The 14950-nt window shown below is 39.8% G+C and overlaps 1 protein-coding gene across 1 annotated transcript in view; it reads right to left on the minus strand.

The window, feature by feature from the left end:
• LOC138841614 (zinc finger protein 568-like) overlaps positions 1-14950 on the minus strand; it is a 38633-nt gene that overhangs the window by 7552 nt on the left and 16131 nt on the right. The window contains exons 4-6 of the mRNA XM_070042391.1: positions 5966-6055; positions 3469-3527; positions 552-678 (exon numbers count right to left, since the gene is read on the minus strand). Of these exons, the coding sequence (XP_069898492.1) occupies positions 552-678; positions 3469-3527; positions 5966-6055 (276 nt within the window). The remainder of the gene's footprint in view (positions 1-551; positions 679-3468; positions 3528-5965; positions 6056-14950) is intronic.

The raw sequence follows: 14950 nt of genomic DNA on the forward strand, positions 1-14950 counted from the left end.
AGTAATGTATGTTCTATTCTAGACTGTAGATCCACCTATAATAATTACCCAAGTCTGGGAAGTCAGTCTCCTATTAGTGGATCATAGCTTAGAACTTCTGTCCAACTATTGATTTGCCTTCTTAAAGAACGAGAATAAAATTAACTCTTGTGTTACATATAATGAAGTTGAAGTTTCCCTTAGAAAAAAATAACACTTCCCATGGCCTCTAATCTTTTTTTTTTTTTTTTTAAGAAATTGTAATGGTCCAAATGCTTACACCTGTAATCCTACAGTTAGGAGGTGAGATCAGAAGAGGCAGGCTTGGAACCCACCTGGGCACGGAAACTCAGAATATACCCCAAAACAAAAGTGAAAATAGAATTGTGGCTCAAGCACTAGTGTAAAAGACAAACAACACCAAGCTATCAGACTCAAATTCGACTGGCTTATATACTAGCAGTTTTTTACATGGGAATAGACTGGAATCTTCTCCCTAAAGAACATAAATAGTCTAATGTCTACTAAAATAAAAGCACTTGATCTTCCAAATAAAAGTGACCTTTGCTCACCCAAGGACATGAGGTTGCTATAGGTTTCCAGCATTACATCTCTATGAAGGGTCCTCTGACCAGGATCCAGATCCTGCCACTCCTTCCAGGTGAAGTACACAGCCACATCATCAAATGACATCAGCTTCTGTAATGGCACATTTCCATCAAGAAATCAGACCTGGGTTATAAGAATTCCAACCTGGAATTTCATTATGCTGCAGGTATGCTTTTGTCTTACATACAATGTTTGCAGCTAGCTTTGTTAACTATTCACTGGGAAAATTAAATACCAAACTAGAAATATTTGACAATACAAAAACCTGGTCATTAAAATACACAGATTTGCAGGGCGCTGGTGGCTTATGCCTGTAATCCTAGCTATTCAGGAGGCTGAGGTCTGAGGATCAAGGTTGAAGGCCAGCCCAGGCAGGAATGTCCATGAGACACTTATCTCCAATAAACCACCAGAAAATGAAAGTAGCACTGTCACTCAAGTGGTAGCACTCACCTTACCCTGAAGAGCTGAGGGAAAACAACCAGACCCAGAATTCAAGCCCCAAGACCAATAAAAAATTACAGTTTCCATAATGCATGCAAACACATTTCTGCTGCTAGCAATAGAGACAAGATCAAAACTCTAAGGAGACAATAATCTGGCATGATAACATTAAGTCTAAGGAGGTGTCTGAAAAATTATATTATCATTTCTGATAAAAATTTCAGTACATACCAGGGTAAAAATGAATTAAACCAATATTTTTCCTGCATTTACACATACTGCTTCACCATAAATCCTATTTAGACCTTCTATTAACAAGTACTCTCAAAAGTAAGCAGCACACATTCAGGATATCACATGGAATACAGAACATAGAACATTGCTAGATCTATGAAAAGCAGTGTCCACATGAATATTAAAAAAAAATAGTATCAGTACTCCAGAAAGTAACTAATGATTGATTAGGCCCTTATAAGATTTAATTGAGTTTCCACATAAAAATATCCGTGGTTTAACATGTTTGGTTTAAATGCTAAATATTGAAATATGGTCATAGATACCCTGATATTTCCTTCCCATGTAAAAAAGAACTGCTACCATGAAATTTTGTAAACTTTGCCTACATTCTACAATACAAAATAAAGGTGGAGGGAAAAAAATGTTCCTTACAAGGTTTTCATTTTAATAGCCCTTCACGGAAGGTGAAGGCAAATATAGAGAGGCTCAAGGAACACTCAAGATGACAAAAATGATAAATACGACCAAATGCTTAAATGTGTTACATATTCCTGAGTCCTTTCTCCAGTAGATCTCTAAGGTTATATTTTCACTTGTGTTAGTTAATAGTGAAATACCTCAGAGATCAAAATCAATTAGTGAGCAAACATCTGTGAGATGTTGTGACAAGTGATATTTCTAATAGAGAACATCTCGTCACTGTATTATTTTTTTTCAACACTAGTTCCAATCTTATACTGGCAGTGAATTAAAATATTCAACAGTAGTGGGAAGGAAAAACAAAACTGAATACCACATCAAATGAAGTTAGACCAACACAAAATCTGGAGAAAACAGATTTTCTTGTAGTGTATCAATTGGTAGAAGGAAGTACTTTTCTGTAGGGAACTCTGAAGTTGAGCTGAAGGGGAAAAGGTTTGAGATGTTGGAATTCCAGCCTGACACCACTGAGAGAACTGAGAGTTGGCGGCAGAAGGGTTAAAAGAGAATTCTGGAGAGGGTTAAGAGACTGGAGTACAGGCCTTTTCCATACTGTTGGAAAGATAGCATCTGAAACTGAGCTGCTGTTCACCTTGAAAGCTAGGTAAGGTGAACTCCATGTCTGCATTTTCTCTTGAAGCCAGTCTTCTGTCTCAGGAGAATAAGGAAACATGTTTTCCTCACAACCTGTTGTGGCTCTGATTGTACTATTAATATAGATACTTCATTTTGGCATGTTATCAATGGTAATCTTCCCTGTGTGAACTCAAGGAACTATGCTAGCTTGCTGGCGCCCAGGGACAAAGTGCCAAAGCGCCTTCGAAACCCTGGTTTCCCCTAAATCTGTTTATGTTTTTGTGTTTCTCTAATTTTCTTTGTTTCTGGAATCCTGTAGAACTCTCTAGGCAACAATTTTCCTATATTATGGGTAAGAAAAATGTCAATCCTAAGAGCCATGTCAGCAACATAAAGCTGATCACTAAGAAAATCTACTTCCAGATAGATCATTTGAAGAAACAACTGAGACACATATGGAGGAAAGAGGGATTGAAAAAAGAAAAAAATGATAAAAGATAGATACAAAGAGAGAGTAAGAAAAATAACCAACACTAGTGAGTAGAAAATCAAAAATGGAGAGAGAAAATAGAGGAAAGAAATCTTGTGAGAATGCTTTAGAAAACAAACAGGAATGTGTAGAAAGACCATAAAGCTTAGCAACAAATATAGGCTAAGTTTCTAGTAAGACCAAGACCATGAAGCAGTGCAAGAAGTATATATGGAGAGTAATTTAAGTACATATAGGTTAATCATTCCTTAAGAAAACACGAAGCTGTGCATGACCACACTATTTCAGCAATTCCAGGAAAATTTTATTGAGATAGTTTAATGTTACTCATGAGGAAGTGATCAGGTGGCAATCTATCCTTCACCTTCCATGAGAAGTAACCTGCTCGGTGTCATTACATCACATAACAGATGTGACTACATTTTATGCAACCATTCTGAAACCAATCTGAATTCAACTTAGAATATAACCATTCAATCTGCTAAACCTACAAGCAATCTTTATCTGCTAATTTACAAGCCTTCTTTATCCGATTTTTGAATATGTTCCTGAGGTTGAATCTGTGTGGTTGGTATTGTTTTTAATTCTTGGACATCATTAGGGTGATATAGTGGAATGGAAAACAAATGAAAAATAAAAAAAAATTAACTCACCAGAGATCCATTCATTCTTTCTTGCTGCTGACAATGAGCAGAAGATTCTGGAAGCATGGCTGGGATTTAAGGGAAATGATGCATTCAGAAATGAATCTGTGAGATTTTGGGCCCAGAATTTCCTCTGGCAAACATGATACATGGACTGGAAAACTGTAAATCCTTCTTTTTTTAATTTTTATTTATTTTTATTGTGAAAACGTAAAGCCTTCTTATAAGCAAAGAATTTTTAATGTCTTAGGCAGAGTATTAAAGTGTCTAATAAACACAAATCCAGCCCATTTCCTGATAGATAGATATTATTAAACCTACTAATTTATATATTTATGTACACACTAAATTGGAAAAAATGAAAGTTCCCACTGAAATTATTGAATAATTGAGAGCAGAAACATATATTTCCACTAAAAGTCATTCCTTATTACTGAATATACTTCAGGATGTATGAACTGCTTTTTTTTCCTTTTTTTTTTTTTTTTTGCCAGTCCTGGTGCCCGAACTCTGTGCCTGGGTGCTGTCCCTCAGCTCTTCAGCTCAAGGCTAGTGCTCTACCACTTGAGCCACAGCACCACTTCCAGCCTTTTCTGATTATGTGGTGCTGAGGAATCGAGCCCAGGGCCTCATGCATGCAAGGTAAGTACTCTACCACTAAGCCAACTTTCCAGCCCATGAACTGCTTTTTTAATGCAAAAGTTTCCTAGGAATCCATTGGATTTTGTGTTCTACCTCATTCATTCACATATTTAAACACCATGGAAAGCATGTATGATGTAAATCAGTAATTTTCACCCAAAGTTAGATAGAAAAATGTATATAGAATATATTTCTACCGGGCGCTGGTGGCTCATGCCTGTAATCCTAGCTACTCAGGAGGCTGAGATCTGAGGATCGCGGTTCAAAGCCAGCCAGGGCAGGAGAGACCATCAGACTCCTATCTCCAATAAACCACCAGAAAACCGCTGTAGCTCAAGTGGTAGAGCGCTCGCCTTGAGCTGAAGAGCTGAGGGACAGCGCCCAGGACTAGAGTTCAAGCCCCATGACTGACAAAAAAAAAAAAAAAAAAAGAATATATTTCTTATGTTATACTATTACAATAATGGGTGTCAAATGGCACATTTCACTCTAACCATTGCACACCTATGCAATGATTAGCAATTTGCCATTTAAAATGCTTTGTCCAAAGGGCCTTGAGTAAAGATGAGGTAATCGAGGTTTGAGAAGTCCCTAACGTTCATTTCCCTAAACAGTCATGCGAAGAACCTTGGCCATCCTAAAGATACAACACAAAATAATCGATATAGGCGTGACACACCTGAAGATAAGTAACAACTACAAAGCATACAATATTGAGTAAGACATATTGCCTCAAATTTTCTTCTGTGAATTTTCTTTTTAGGCCACATGTCCCAGACCAACACTTTCTGTACTACCAGGCATAACCAACTGATTAGAGCTAGCATTAGCAAATCAATAGATGGCACAATTAATGTAAGTTTGCATGATTACATACTAAAAATAACAGTGTTAACAGGATGAATAAATTAGCAAAAACAAGATTAGGGATTACTACAAGAATAGATACTTTCAGTCATAACAATTACCCCACCATCCCAAACCACAGCCTCAGGTACCCTCTCATAACTATGCTCTAGCTTATTCCTCATCACGCCACCTAGAAATTAGTTTACTCTTGCAACAACACAAAGTGATTGACAGTGGTGTAGGAAAGAGTACCACGTGAATCTGGTGCTCAGGGAAGTAGCAAAAATTTTTGCATAAGGCAAAGGAAGCTAGCAACATCTTCCCTTCCTGTGCTTTTCTGCTTCTTTCCTTTAGGGCTTCTCAGAATTGACAAGGTCTGTCCATTTAGGATGGAGATTCCTATTCATAGGGTGCTCTGCTTCAAACATTGCTAGGCTTCATTCCTAAAAATACAGGACCAGCACTCACTACTCCAATATCCCATGTACAACTGTCTCTAGAAACAGAGTCGAATACAAACGCTTGTGAACTCAAGCCAGGAGATTAAAAACTCAAGCCAAACAGATTAAAATATCTCTAGGAGAAAAATCACAGAAGCCCCAAATACAACTTCAATGTAAGAGGACTCAAGGCAGGCACACACCTCACAATTTCACTAGAATTCTTCCTGTACTCCTCTTACACCTAGGCAAAGCATATAAAGTCACGAGTTAATAGAAGAATCCCTTGGTCTTGGAGTACAAATGCACAATTCTTGGGCTCTCCTGGTCTGGACAATCACCCAGCTTGCTCTCAAACATTTGAACCTCAAGCAAATTATCAACTCCATACTGGAGAAAAGTATGGAGAGGGAAGTAGGCGCTTTGGCTCAAGTATCAAGCTCTCCCTCTGAGCTGAGGAGCTCCGGAATGCTGCTTGCAGGCCCAGAGTTCACCCCCCACCAAACAAACAGAAACAGAAAAACAAACAGAAACCCGTGGAGGGGAGACTCCTGCAGCAATCACACAATTCCTACCTGACATCAGTTCCAAAGCCTGAGATTCCTTCAAGTTACAGCTCCCAAGCTCCACTGCACAGAGCGGGGTGCAGGGCTCCTGGCTCACACCTATGGAAGGCAAAACTGTATTTCTGAGCACTTCCAGGGGCAAGGCAAAGGAAAAGAATCCGGAAGACGCAGACTTAAAACGCCCATTTTGGGCGGGGAGACGCATGTGCAAAAGCATCTTCTGCCCCACCTCCACCCTCCAAAAAACAAAAACAACCCAGGACTTTCAAAGAAAATATCCTCCATGGAGACTACAATTCCCACAATGCTCGGTGCCACCCTCCTACATACCTGGGAACAAGTGTGCTTGTGTGCATTGGGACTTTTCTCTCCCTGCTGTGGAAGTTAAGTTCAGTTTCTTGAAAACCACTGTTTCCTCTTGAAATACATAAGACCAACCAGAAAATGGATATATATGGGGAGAATTGGCTTTTTGATTCTTAGTTCTAATGATGAAATTGAGGTTATGTGACTGCGTTGCTTATACCTTTCTGTTTATCAATGCCTGCCTTCTGCTGAATGTAAATTACATCTCTGTTTTGTCTTAAATTTCTTTTAATACATCCCCTCCTACTTTACAAAGGTATTCACAGCCACTCAACTTATACCTGGGTCACTTCCCATTGCTGTAATGTATACACTGGCATAAAATAGTGAGATTGTTAGGTAAATATGCAGAATAATACTTCTGGTGATTTGGATTTCACAAAAGCTAACAATTAATTTTCCAGAAACTCTCCAATTGTATCTATTAAATCAAATGAGTTTTTGTTCTTTTCTGAATTTTGCATTTCATTTAAGGATTTTATGTTTTCTTCTGTTGTTGGTCCTATGGCTTGAACTCAGAGCTTGTGCACTATCTGTGAGCATTTGCTGTGCTCTATTTGCATTTCCTTTAATACTTTCTTCAGGTAACTAGTGAAAAGTTCCCACACAGGGATTCTTATGAACCAGGCACATCACCTCCATTTCCCTTCACAGAGATAGTGGTGAGGGGGGTCAGGATGAATGCAGGAGAGATAGAAGAGTAAAGTTTAGGCTAGGCTATGTTGATGTGAAGCTTAATCACTTGCAAACCAGTCTGCTTTTGTCTTTTCATTTTGCATGTGAAAATCTCTTTAGAATTCTTACCTCTTCTCTGATCCTAACAGTTCCTCTCAGTAGCTTTAGGCTACATATCTAGGGGACCTCAGACTAGTCTTCTCAGACCTTAACCATTAAAGTATGCAGTAAATCTTTGTCTCCTGCCACAATCCCATCAGAACACAAGCAAGGCTCTGAGAGCCAATGGTATGATAATTAAGGAGACAGAGAGATGGCTGATGGCACAATTCTGCTATATTTCTCAAATTCGTGCGTAATATTGGTCTAGACCCACTGTGCCCAAAAGTGCAAACAGCACACATCTTTCCTCATTTTATTTCAATACATCTTTTCCACACAAGCCTCCTGTCAGTTAAAGCCCCAGGACAAAAGCTAGAACACACTTCCTCAAACCAAGAAAGGGCAAGGACTTGCAGGCCTGAGGGTGGGAGTCAATGGCCCTGAAGCCTTTGTTCACATTTTGTCTGCTCCTGGCAGGCACCTCAGGGTCTGCAACAGTCTCCCTCTCTCTTATCAGAGAACCTACACTTGTCTCTTCGGTGTTTATTGTGATATTTTGTAATCTCTTCCATAAAAAATAATTGGGAAACACTGGATTGAAAACTTTCACGTTTGATTTTAGTGTAAGGGTTCTCCATGTCTCTATTTTGGACCAGAAATATTCCTCATGAAAATGGGAATCAAAGAGCATATTTGAATGTATAGACTTCAACTTAAAAGCACCTCTAACAATATGAAGAAAAAATAATTTCATTCTTTAAAACTAAATTCCTGGGAAATGGGGCTGTGGCTCAAGTGGTAGAGCACTCACCTTGAGCTGAAGAGCTGAGGGACAAGTGCTCAGGCCCAGAGTTCTAGCCTCAGGACCAAAAAAAAAATCCTCCCTAAAACTTGATTCCTGAGACACAAAGAGATAAGGATCAGGTAAAAACTGGGGTGCTCCCAAGAGTACCTGTGAAATGTAGTTTTCTTTTCTTTATCTTTTTGTTGGGGGGAGGGGGTCCAGCCGTGGGGCCTGAACTCTCGACCTGGGCTCTGTCCCTCAGCTCTTCAGCTCAAGGATGGCGCTCCAGCACTTGAGCCACAGCGCCTCTTCCACCTTTATTATTTTAGTTTATGTGGTGCTGAAGAATCAAACCCAGGACCTCATGCATGCAAGGCAAGCGCTCTACCACTGAGCCACCTTCCCATCCCTCTTTTTTTTTTTTTTTTGGGGGGGGTAGTCATGGGTCCTGAAGTCTGGGCCTATGTACTGTTCCTTGGCTCTTCGGTTCAAGGCTAGTGCTCTACCACTTAAGCCACAGTGCCACATCTGGCTTATTCTGCTTATGTGGTGCTGAGGAAACGAACCCAGGGCCTCATGCATGCAAGGCAAGCACTCTACCACTGAACCACCTTCCCATCCCTGAAATATAGTTTTCATTGTTCAAGCCTACATTTGTGATGAATTTCTTTATTCTTATACCCTTTTGTTTTGTTTTGTTTTGTTTTGGGTCATGCCACTTGAACTGTGAGCCTAGGAACCATCCCTCAGCCCTTCAGCTCAAGTCAAGTGCTCTACATTGTGAGCTAAAGCACCAATTCTGTTTTTCTGGTTTTTATTGGAGATAAGTGTCTCACAGACAATGCTGCCCAGGCTGACTTTGGACTGTGATCCTCAGGTTTCAGCCTTTTGAATAGCTAGGATTAAAGACATGAGGCACCTGCACCTATCTTGCATTTCTTTTCTTTTATGTCCCAGCCTTGGGGCTTGAACTCAGTGCCTGGACACTGTCCCTAAAATTTTGCTCAAAACTAGCACCCTACTCCTGGAGCCACAAATTCACATTTGGCTTTTTCTATGTATGTGGTACTGAGGACTTGAACCAGGGCTTCATGCAGGTTAAGTAAGCACTCTACCACTGTTTTAGGACAGCCACAACACCAACAGTGCTCTGGAAGGGCAATGGGATGATAATGGAACAGACTGAGACAAGGACAATGATGAATCTCTCTTTATTCCAGCAATAACCTTAGCTATTGACACTTTCTAGATCTGTCCAGTGCTTGCATCACATTTTTGAAGGACTCACTGTGCCAACAAGTGCAGACCATATGCATTTTTCCTCATTCTATTTCAACCTTTGTCCACCAAACACCTAGAGGTAAGCCTCCAGGCCCAGAAGCTAAAAGGAACACTCCCTCCTACAAAAAGGGCAAGTACTTATAGCCCTGAAGGTTGCAGTCTGTGGTTCTGGAGCTTTTGCTCACACCGTGCCAGCTCTTGGCACCTCAGGGTCTGCACCACTTCCCCCTTTTTCATTTTGTAAATTGAGCAAGTGTCTATCAGCCTGAACCTGGAAAATCAGCAGATCATACATCTCAGGAAGAATGGAAGAAAAAAGAAATACCAATACAAGAACCAGGAAAATGCCTAAGAAATAGCAAGAAGAGTGCTAGTTCCCCAGGTGAATCCCTGAAGGTAATTGAGAAGTGATACAGCTAAGCCTGCATGGTGGAGTGACCAATACCAGATATCTGACCCTGAAGCTGCATAATGCCTAAGCTTAAATGATCAGAGGGCAAGATTACTCAAATATGTCACTGGATATTGGTACAAGTCATATTTCCATCATATTTAAGAAGGATAACACAGATGTATTGACAATTAGCATGACACATCATTTTTAACTGGCTCTTTAGCAGGTCTATGTGATTATAAACATACATCATTGCTGTTTCCAAATCATAAAACATATCACAATCATTTTATCTACTCCCACCGGAATACCAAGGGTCCAAAACATTTCAAACTAAAGCATTAACATGTTGTGCTGTATATATGGTTTCTACAAGGATCACAGGAGAAGCAGTAGCGCTAGCAAGAAGAGTCAGGGTAGCAATAATGAAGGCAACCTATATTCCCCAAAATCTGCAGCAATGGCTAAGAGTCCTCTGAACCTCAAAAGCAAACCAAGACCCAAACTTATTATACCATGGTTCTATCAACTGAACATGCAATGTAAGTTAAGGGGATTGCATAGTAAGCTAGGATTACTCATGCAGTTAGTGAGAATATAATTGTTCCTGCAAGAGGCATGAAACACCACCCCACCCTTGAAAACCATACCCAGCCCACTACTAGCCTATATGGATACAAACACAAGCTTGCACAGTAAATGATACAAAACCATGAAACAGGACAGGTCTCTGAACAGAGGTATGGGATGGTGAGACGCATTAGTTCAAATAGGCCTCATGGCAGCAGCCAGGCTCAAGATGTCAGGGTGAGCTTGTCCACACAAACAGACAAACATGGGAGCCAGCAAGGTACCACTAATCACAACACTCCTCTGAGACCAGTCCTGCCTTACATACTGGGAGACTCCTACCACCAAAACTGTGGACAAGGTGTGAAATCCACTGGCCCTCCTGGGTGATGGATCATCACAACCATGGGAATCACTGGGCATAGTGGAACCCAAGAGGGATGCACCACATCTCCTGCCAAAGGAATCCTATAAGTGTTATGCATAAGCTCCATCTTTTTCCATTGGTTCACCTTTTCCTCCAGAGGAAGTCAGAAACATAATCTATCCCTGAATACCTTACCGTACTTGTACCTTCTACCTCAGGATCTGCAATAGTCAATAACTGTAACTAATGAAATAAGAGGATATAATATTTGTATAATAATGAGGCTTACGTCTGTGAGCAATGAACAATTCAAAAATAATGTAGGAAGTAAATTCTATTTATACTAGTATAATAAACATAATACTTAGAAATGAATGTTTGAAAAATGTAACCAAGAACAAGGACAACTATGGGACACAGCTAGTTTAGAAAGCACCCATTTTTACCTCATCCTTATGTCCTTGCCTCCCAGGAACTTACTTTTAACTTTTCAGAAAGAAAGAATTATTCTTCCTTCATATTTTATAGGTGCTCCAATGTTGCCATCTATACATCCAAATGTGCCTCACGATCTCCATTTTCAGGAGGAATAGCTAAGGTCCACTAAAAGAGGGATGGAAAACCCTTACACTGGAGGACTGAATATAAGGCATGAAAATTTCCTACACAATCCTTCCCAGTCATGATGTGTAGAAAGGATCATCAACAATCACAACAAACCCTTAAGAGACAAGCTTAGAATGTCTGATATGAGGGAGGGAGGCAAAAGATTTATTCCACAGTGTAATGGATGCAGTCTGGGAAGACAAGTCTGAGGACCCCTAGATATGTGGCCTAGACTAGCTGACAGGAACTTCTAGGTTCAGAGAAGAGGTCGACAATCAAAACAAAATAGGATATGCAAAACAGAAAAGTAAAAACACACTGGTTTGGAGCAAGTAATGAAGCTTCAAATGAACATGGACCTGCCCTGAACTCTACCTCCTCCCACATTCATTCAGATCTACCTAGAAAACTATTTTTTTAAGAGTCTTGGAGGAGGAGTAACATTTTCTAAAAATCACTTGGGAGGAAACTTTTCACTACTCCCCTGAAGCAATTAATAAAAGAAAGGCAAGTACATTACAGCAAATGCTCAGACAGTGCCCAAGCTCTGAGTTCAAGCTACAGGACCAACAACAAAATGAGGGATATTCTTTATAAGGAAAGGCAAATTTCATATGCAAATAACCAAAAACTCCTTAAAATTTCATAGATGGAATTTGGGAGTTTCTGGGAAAGTAATGAGTAGAATTTGACAAATCAATTTAATTCAAAGATTATAAAGTATATCTGTCTTTACCTTCTGTTATTTTATTCCAATATATATATTAGAACAGGGGTAGATGATGCCAGAATTAATCATTTTACTGTCTGCAAGAACTTTTTTTTTTTTTTTTTGGTCGATCTTGTGGCTTGAACCCAGCCTGAGCAGTGTCCCTGCGTTTTTCAGCTCAAAGTGAGCTCTCTCCCACTTGAGCCACAAGGCCACTTCCATTGTTTTGGTAGTTACATGGAGATAGGACTTATGAACTTTCCTGCCCAGGCTGGCTTTTAACAGGGATCCTCATATCGAAGCTTCCTTAGTACCTAGGATTACAGGCATGAGCCATTGGCACCCAGCTGCAAATACCTTTGTAAAGTGACAGGGGAGATACTCAAAACTTTAAGGAAAAACAGAGACATAATTTACATTCAGCAGAACGTACTTTTTGAACAAAAACAAAAAAAACTTCGTATTTCATAACCTTAATTATATTAAAATAACTAAGAATTAAAAAGCCAAATTATGCAATGCTCCTAATACATTTTTGTTTTTCAATGGTCTCACAATATTTATGTTGGTAAACTGAATTTTCAAGAAACTTACCTAAGTTTCCGCAGCTGGGAGAGAAAGGTTCCCATGCATCCTTGCACACTTAGGACCAAGTGCCTTGTGCCAGTCAAAACCCTGTAACAAGCCCACTTCCTCTAGGTGAATTGTGCATGCATTCTGGGAATTGTAGTTTCTATCGGGGCATAGACCTTTGAAAGTGTGTGGGGGAAGATCACAGGGGGTAAATCAGGAGAGGTGGGGGTGAGGGGAACAGGCACCAGTGCCTCTTTGTCCACTGTTCGTGTTTTTGGTTTGCAAATTTGGGTTACTTTGCTTTTCCCTTGCTGCTGGAAGCGCTCTGAAATACAGCTTTGCACTCCATAGTCTGAGCCAAGAGGTAGAAGCCCAGCTTCTCTTTTTCAGGGGAACTTGGGAGCTGTAACTGGAAGCAATCTGAGGCTCCTAGCCAGAGTCTGCCCTTCCCATCTTTCTCCAGTCTGCGGTGGATGATATTTTATGGGCTCATAGGTTTGTGCTGCCATTAGCACTTGTTCCTCCAGGTGCCAGAAAGTGGCTCACAAACCTCTGGTCCTCTTGACAAGGACAGTCAGGAGTTGTGCGTTTATACTTCTGAACCTAGAGATTCTGGTACTCACCCATGTGACTTTATGAGCTTCCTTTTTGTGCATTGTAGCCAATGAATGGTAAACATTCCTTGAAAATGTCTTATATAAACATATTGATCCTCTTTTCATCCTCTGCACTTCCAATGACTTTAGAAACTTTCAAAATGCTGCTGGCACAGATATACTCCAATTGATGTGTCTGTTCTGACAAATTACAATTTCTCCCCTAATTTAATTAGCCTATTTTACATCACTTAAAATGAGAGAGACTGGCTGGGCAGGTGGTTCAGTGGTAGAGTGCTTGCCTTGCATGAATGAAACCCTGGGCTTGATTACTCAGAACCACATAAGCAGAAAAGACCAGCAGTGTACTGTGGCTCAAGTAGTAGAGTGCTAGCTTTGAGCTGAAGGTCAGAGGGACAGTGCCCAGGCTCAGAGTTCAGACGCCACACCGACAAAAAAAAATGAGAGAGATTTCCTATACATGTATACCAAAAACAATTGTTAAAATATAATTTGAATACAATACAATGCCCTTGATATGTGTCTGCCTGTCCTGATTCTTGAACTCAAGGTCTGGAAACTGACCTCGAAATTATTTGGTTCAATGCTAATGTTCTAACACTTAAGCCACATTTTCACTTCCGACTACTTTGGTAGTTTATTGGAAATAAGTCTCTCAGACTTTCCTATCCCCCTGACTTCAATCTGTGATCCTTGTAGGGTTTCTTCATGTCCATCCCAGGGGACCACAAGCAGGCACAGGAGAAAGATTATTATAAGGTTTATTAGTAGGACCATATTTCCCAGGAGAGGGAGCACAAGCATTTGTCCCTCTTCTGGTTGCAACAGGATCTGGGGGGCAGGAAGTGAGTTAAGTACATGCTCAGGTGAGTCTGAGATGAGAGAGGGAGTGGCCAGCTGTACTGAGGGAACTCTAGGTCTGGGAGGAGCTCAGGCCTGGGTGGAGCTGAGGACTAAAAGTGAGGATAATACTAACTTTCCTTAGATCTCAGCCTTCTGAATACCTAAGATTACAGCTATTAGACATGATAGCCCCGTTACAATGCTTTTTTTAAAAATTCATATTATGTTCTAATGCAATAATATGAAATAGAAAACTTGAAAGTTTTAAGGCAGGATGTTCAGTCACTAATGTGTATGAGGACAGTCCAAATCCCAAAACACAGAAAATGCCCCCACCTTGAAATCTGTAACACTCCTGATCTTAAGAATTGTGAATGTGAACACTTAGTCTAAAATAAATTCAAGTTTTTCAAAGTAATAAAACATTCTTGTGACAGAAAGACCCAGTAGTAATGCACAAGTATTGCTTTTAAAGGATTCATAGTGTCTTTCTGAGCAAAAACTACCTCACTGAAGTAAACAGAATAGATTTTCCCTTTTTGTATATGTCACTGTAAAGGTGATGTATTTTATATTAACAATTACCATTCTACATAATTGTAAAAACTACATCACTACTCGATAACAGAATATCCTGTGTAATCAACCAATAAGTACAAGCAAAAGCACATAGGGATATAATTTGTTGGTTTTAATTTTGATGGATCTACATTTTGGGGTGTATTTTCTGTTAATATTGTGTAGTAACACATAAGACTTCAATTTACTGGTGCCTTGGCTGGGGATGGTTGACTGAGATTTTGTCACTCCTTTGACCAGCATTTTATGTTGCATCTTTATGAGGCCCTGTATCTCCAGCAGAATGGACATGATTCTTAATATCACTGCTTAGGCAAGTGATGGACTTCTCAATCTCTGTTTATGTGATCATTACTGATGTACCTTTGGCCAAAGCAGGTTCAAACTCAAATTGCAAGTCATTGTACAAGGTATGCTAGTTATTTGCATAAAGGGAAATGTGCCATATGACAACCATTACTGAAATATTATAAAACAAAAAATATGTGTTGTATATATTTTATATCTATAACTTTGTATGAAAATACT

This window comes from Dipodomys merriami, unplaced genomic scaffold (genome assembly GCF_024711535.1).
Source record: "Dipodomys merriami isolate MVZ:Mamm:240054 unplaced genomic scaffold, mDipMer1.0.p SCAF_323, whole genome shotgun sequence".
NCBI lineage: Eukaryota > Metazoa > Chordata > Mammalia > Rodentia > Heteromyidae > Dipodomys > Dipodomys merriami.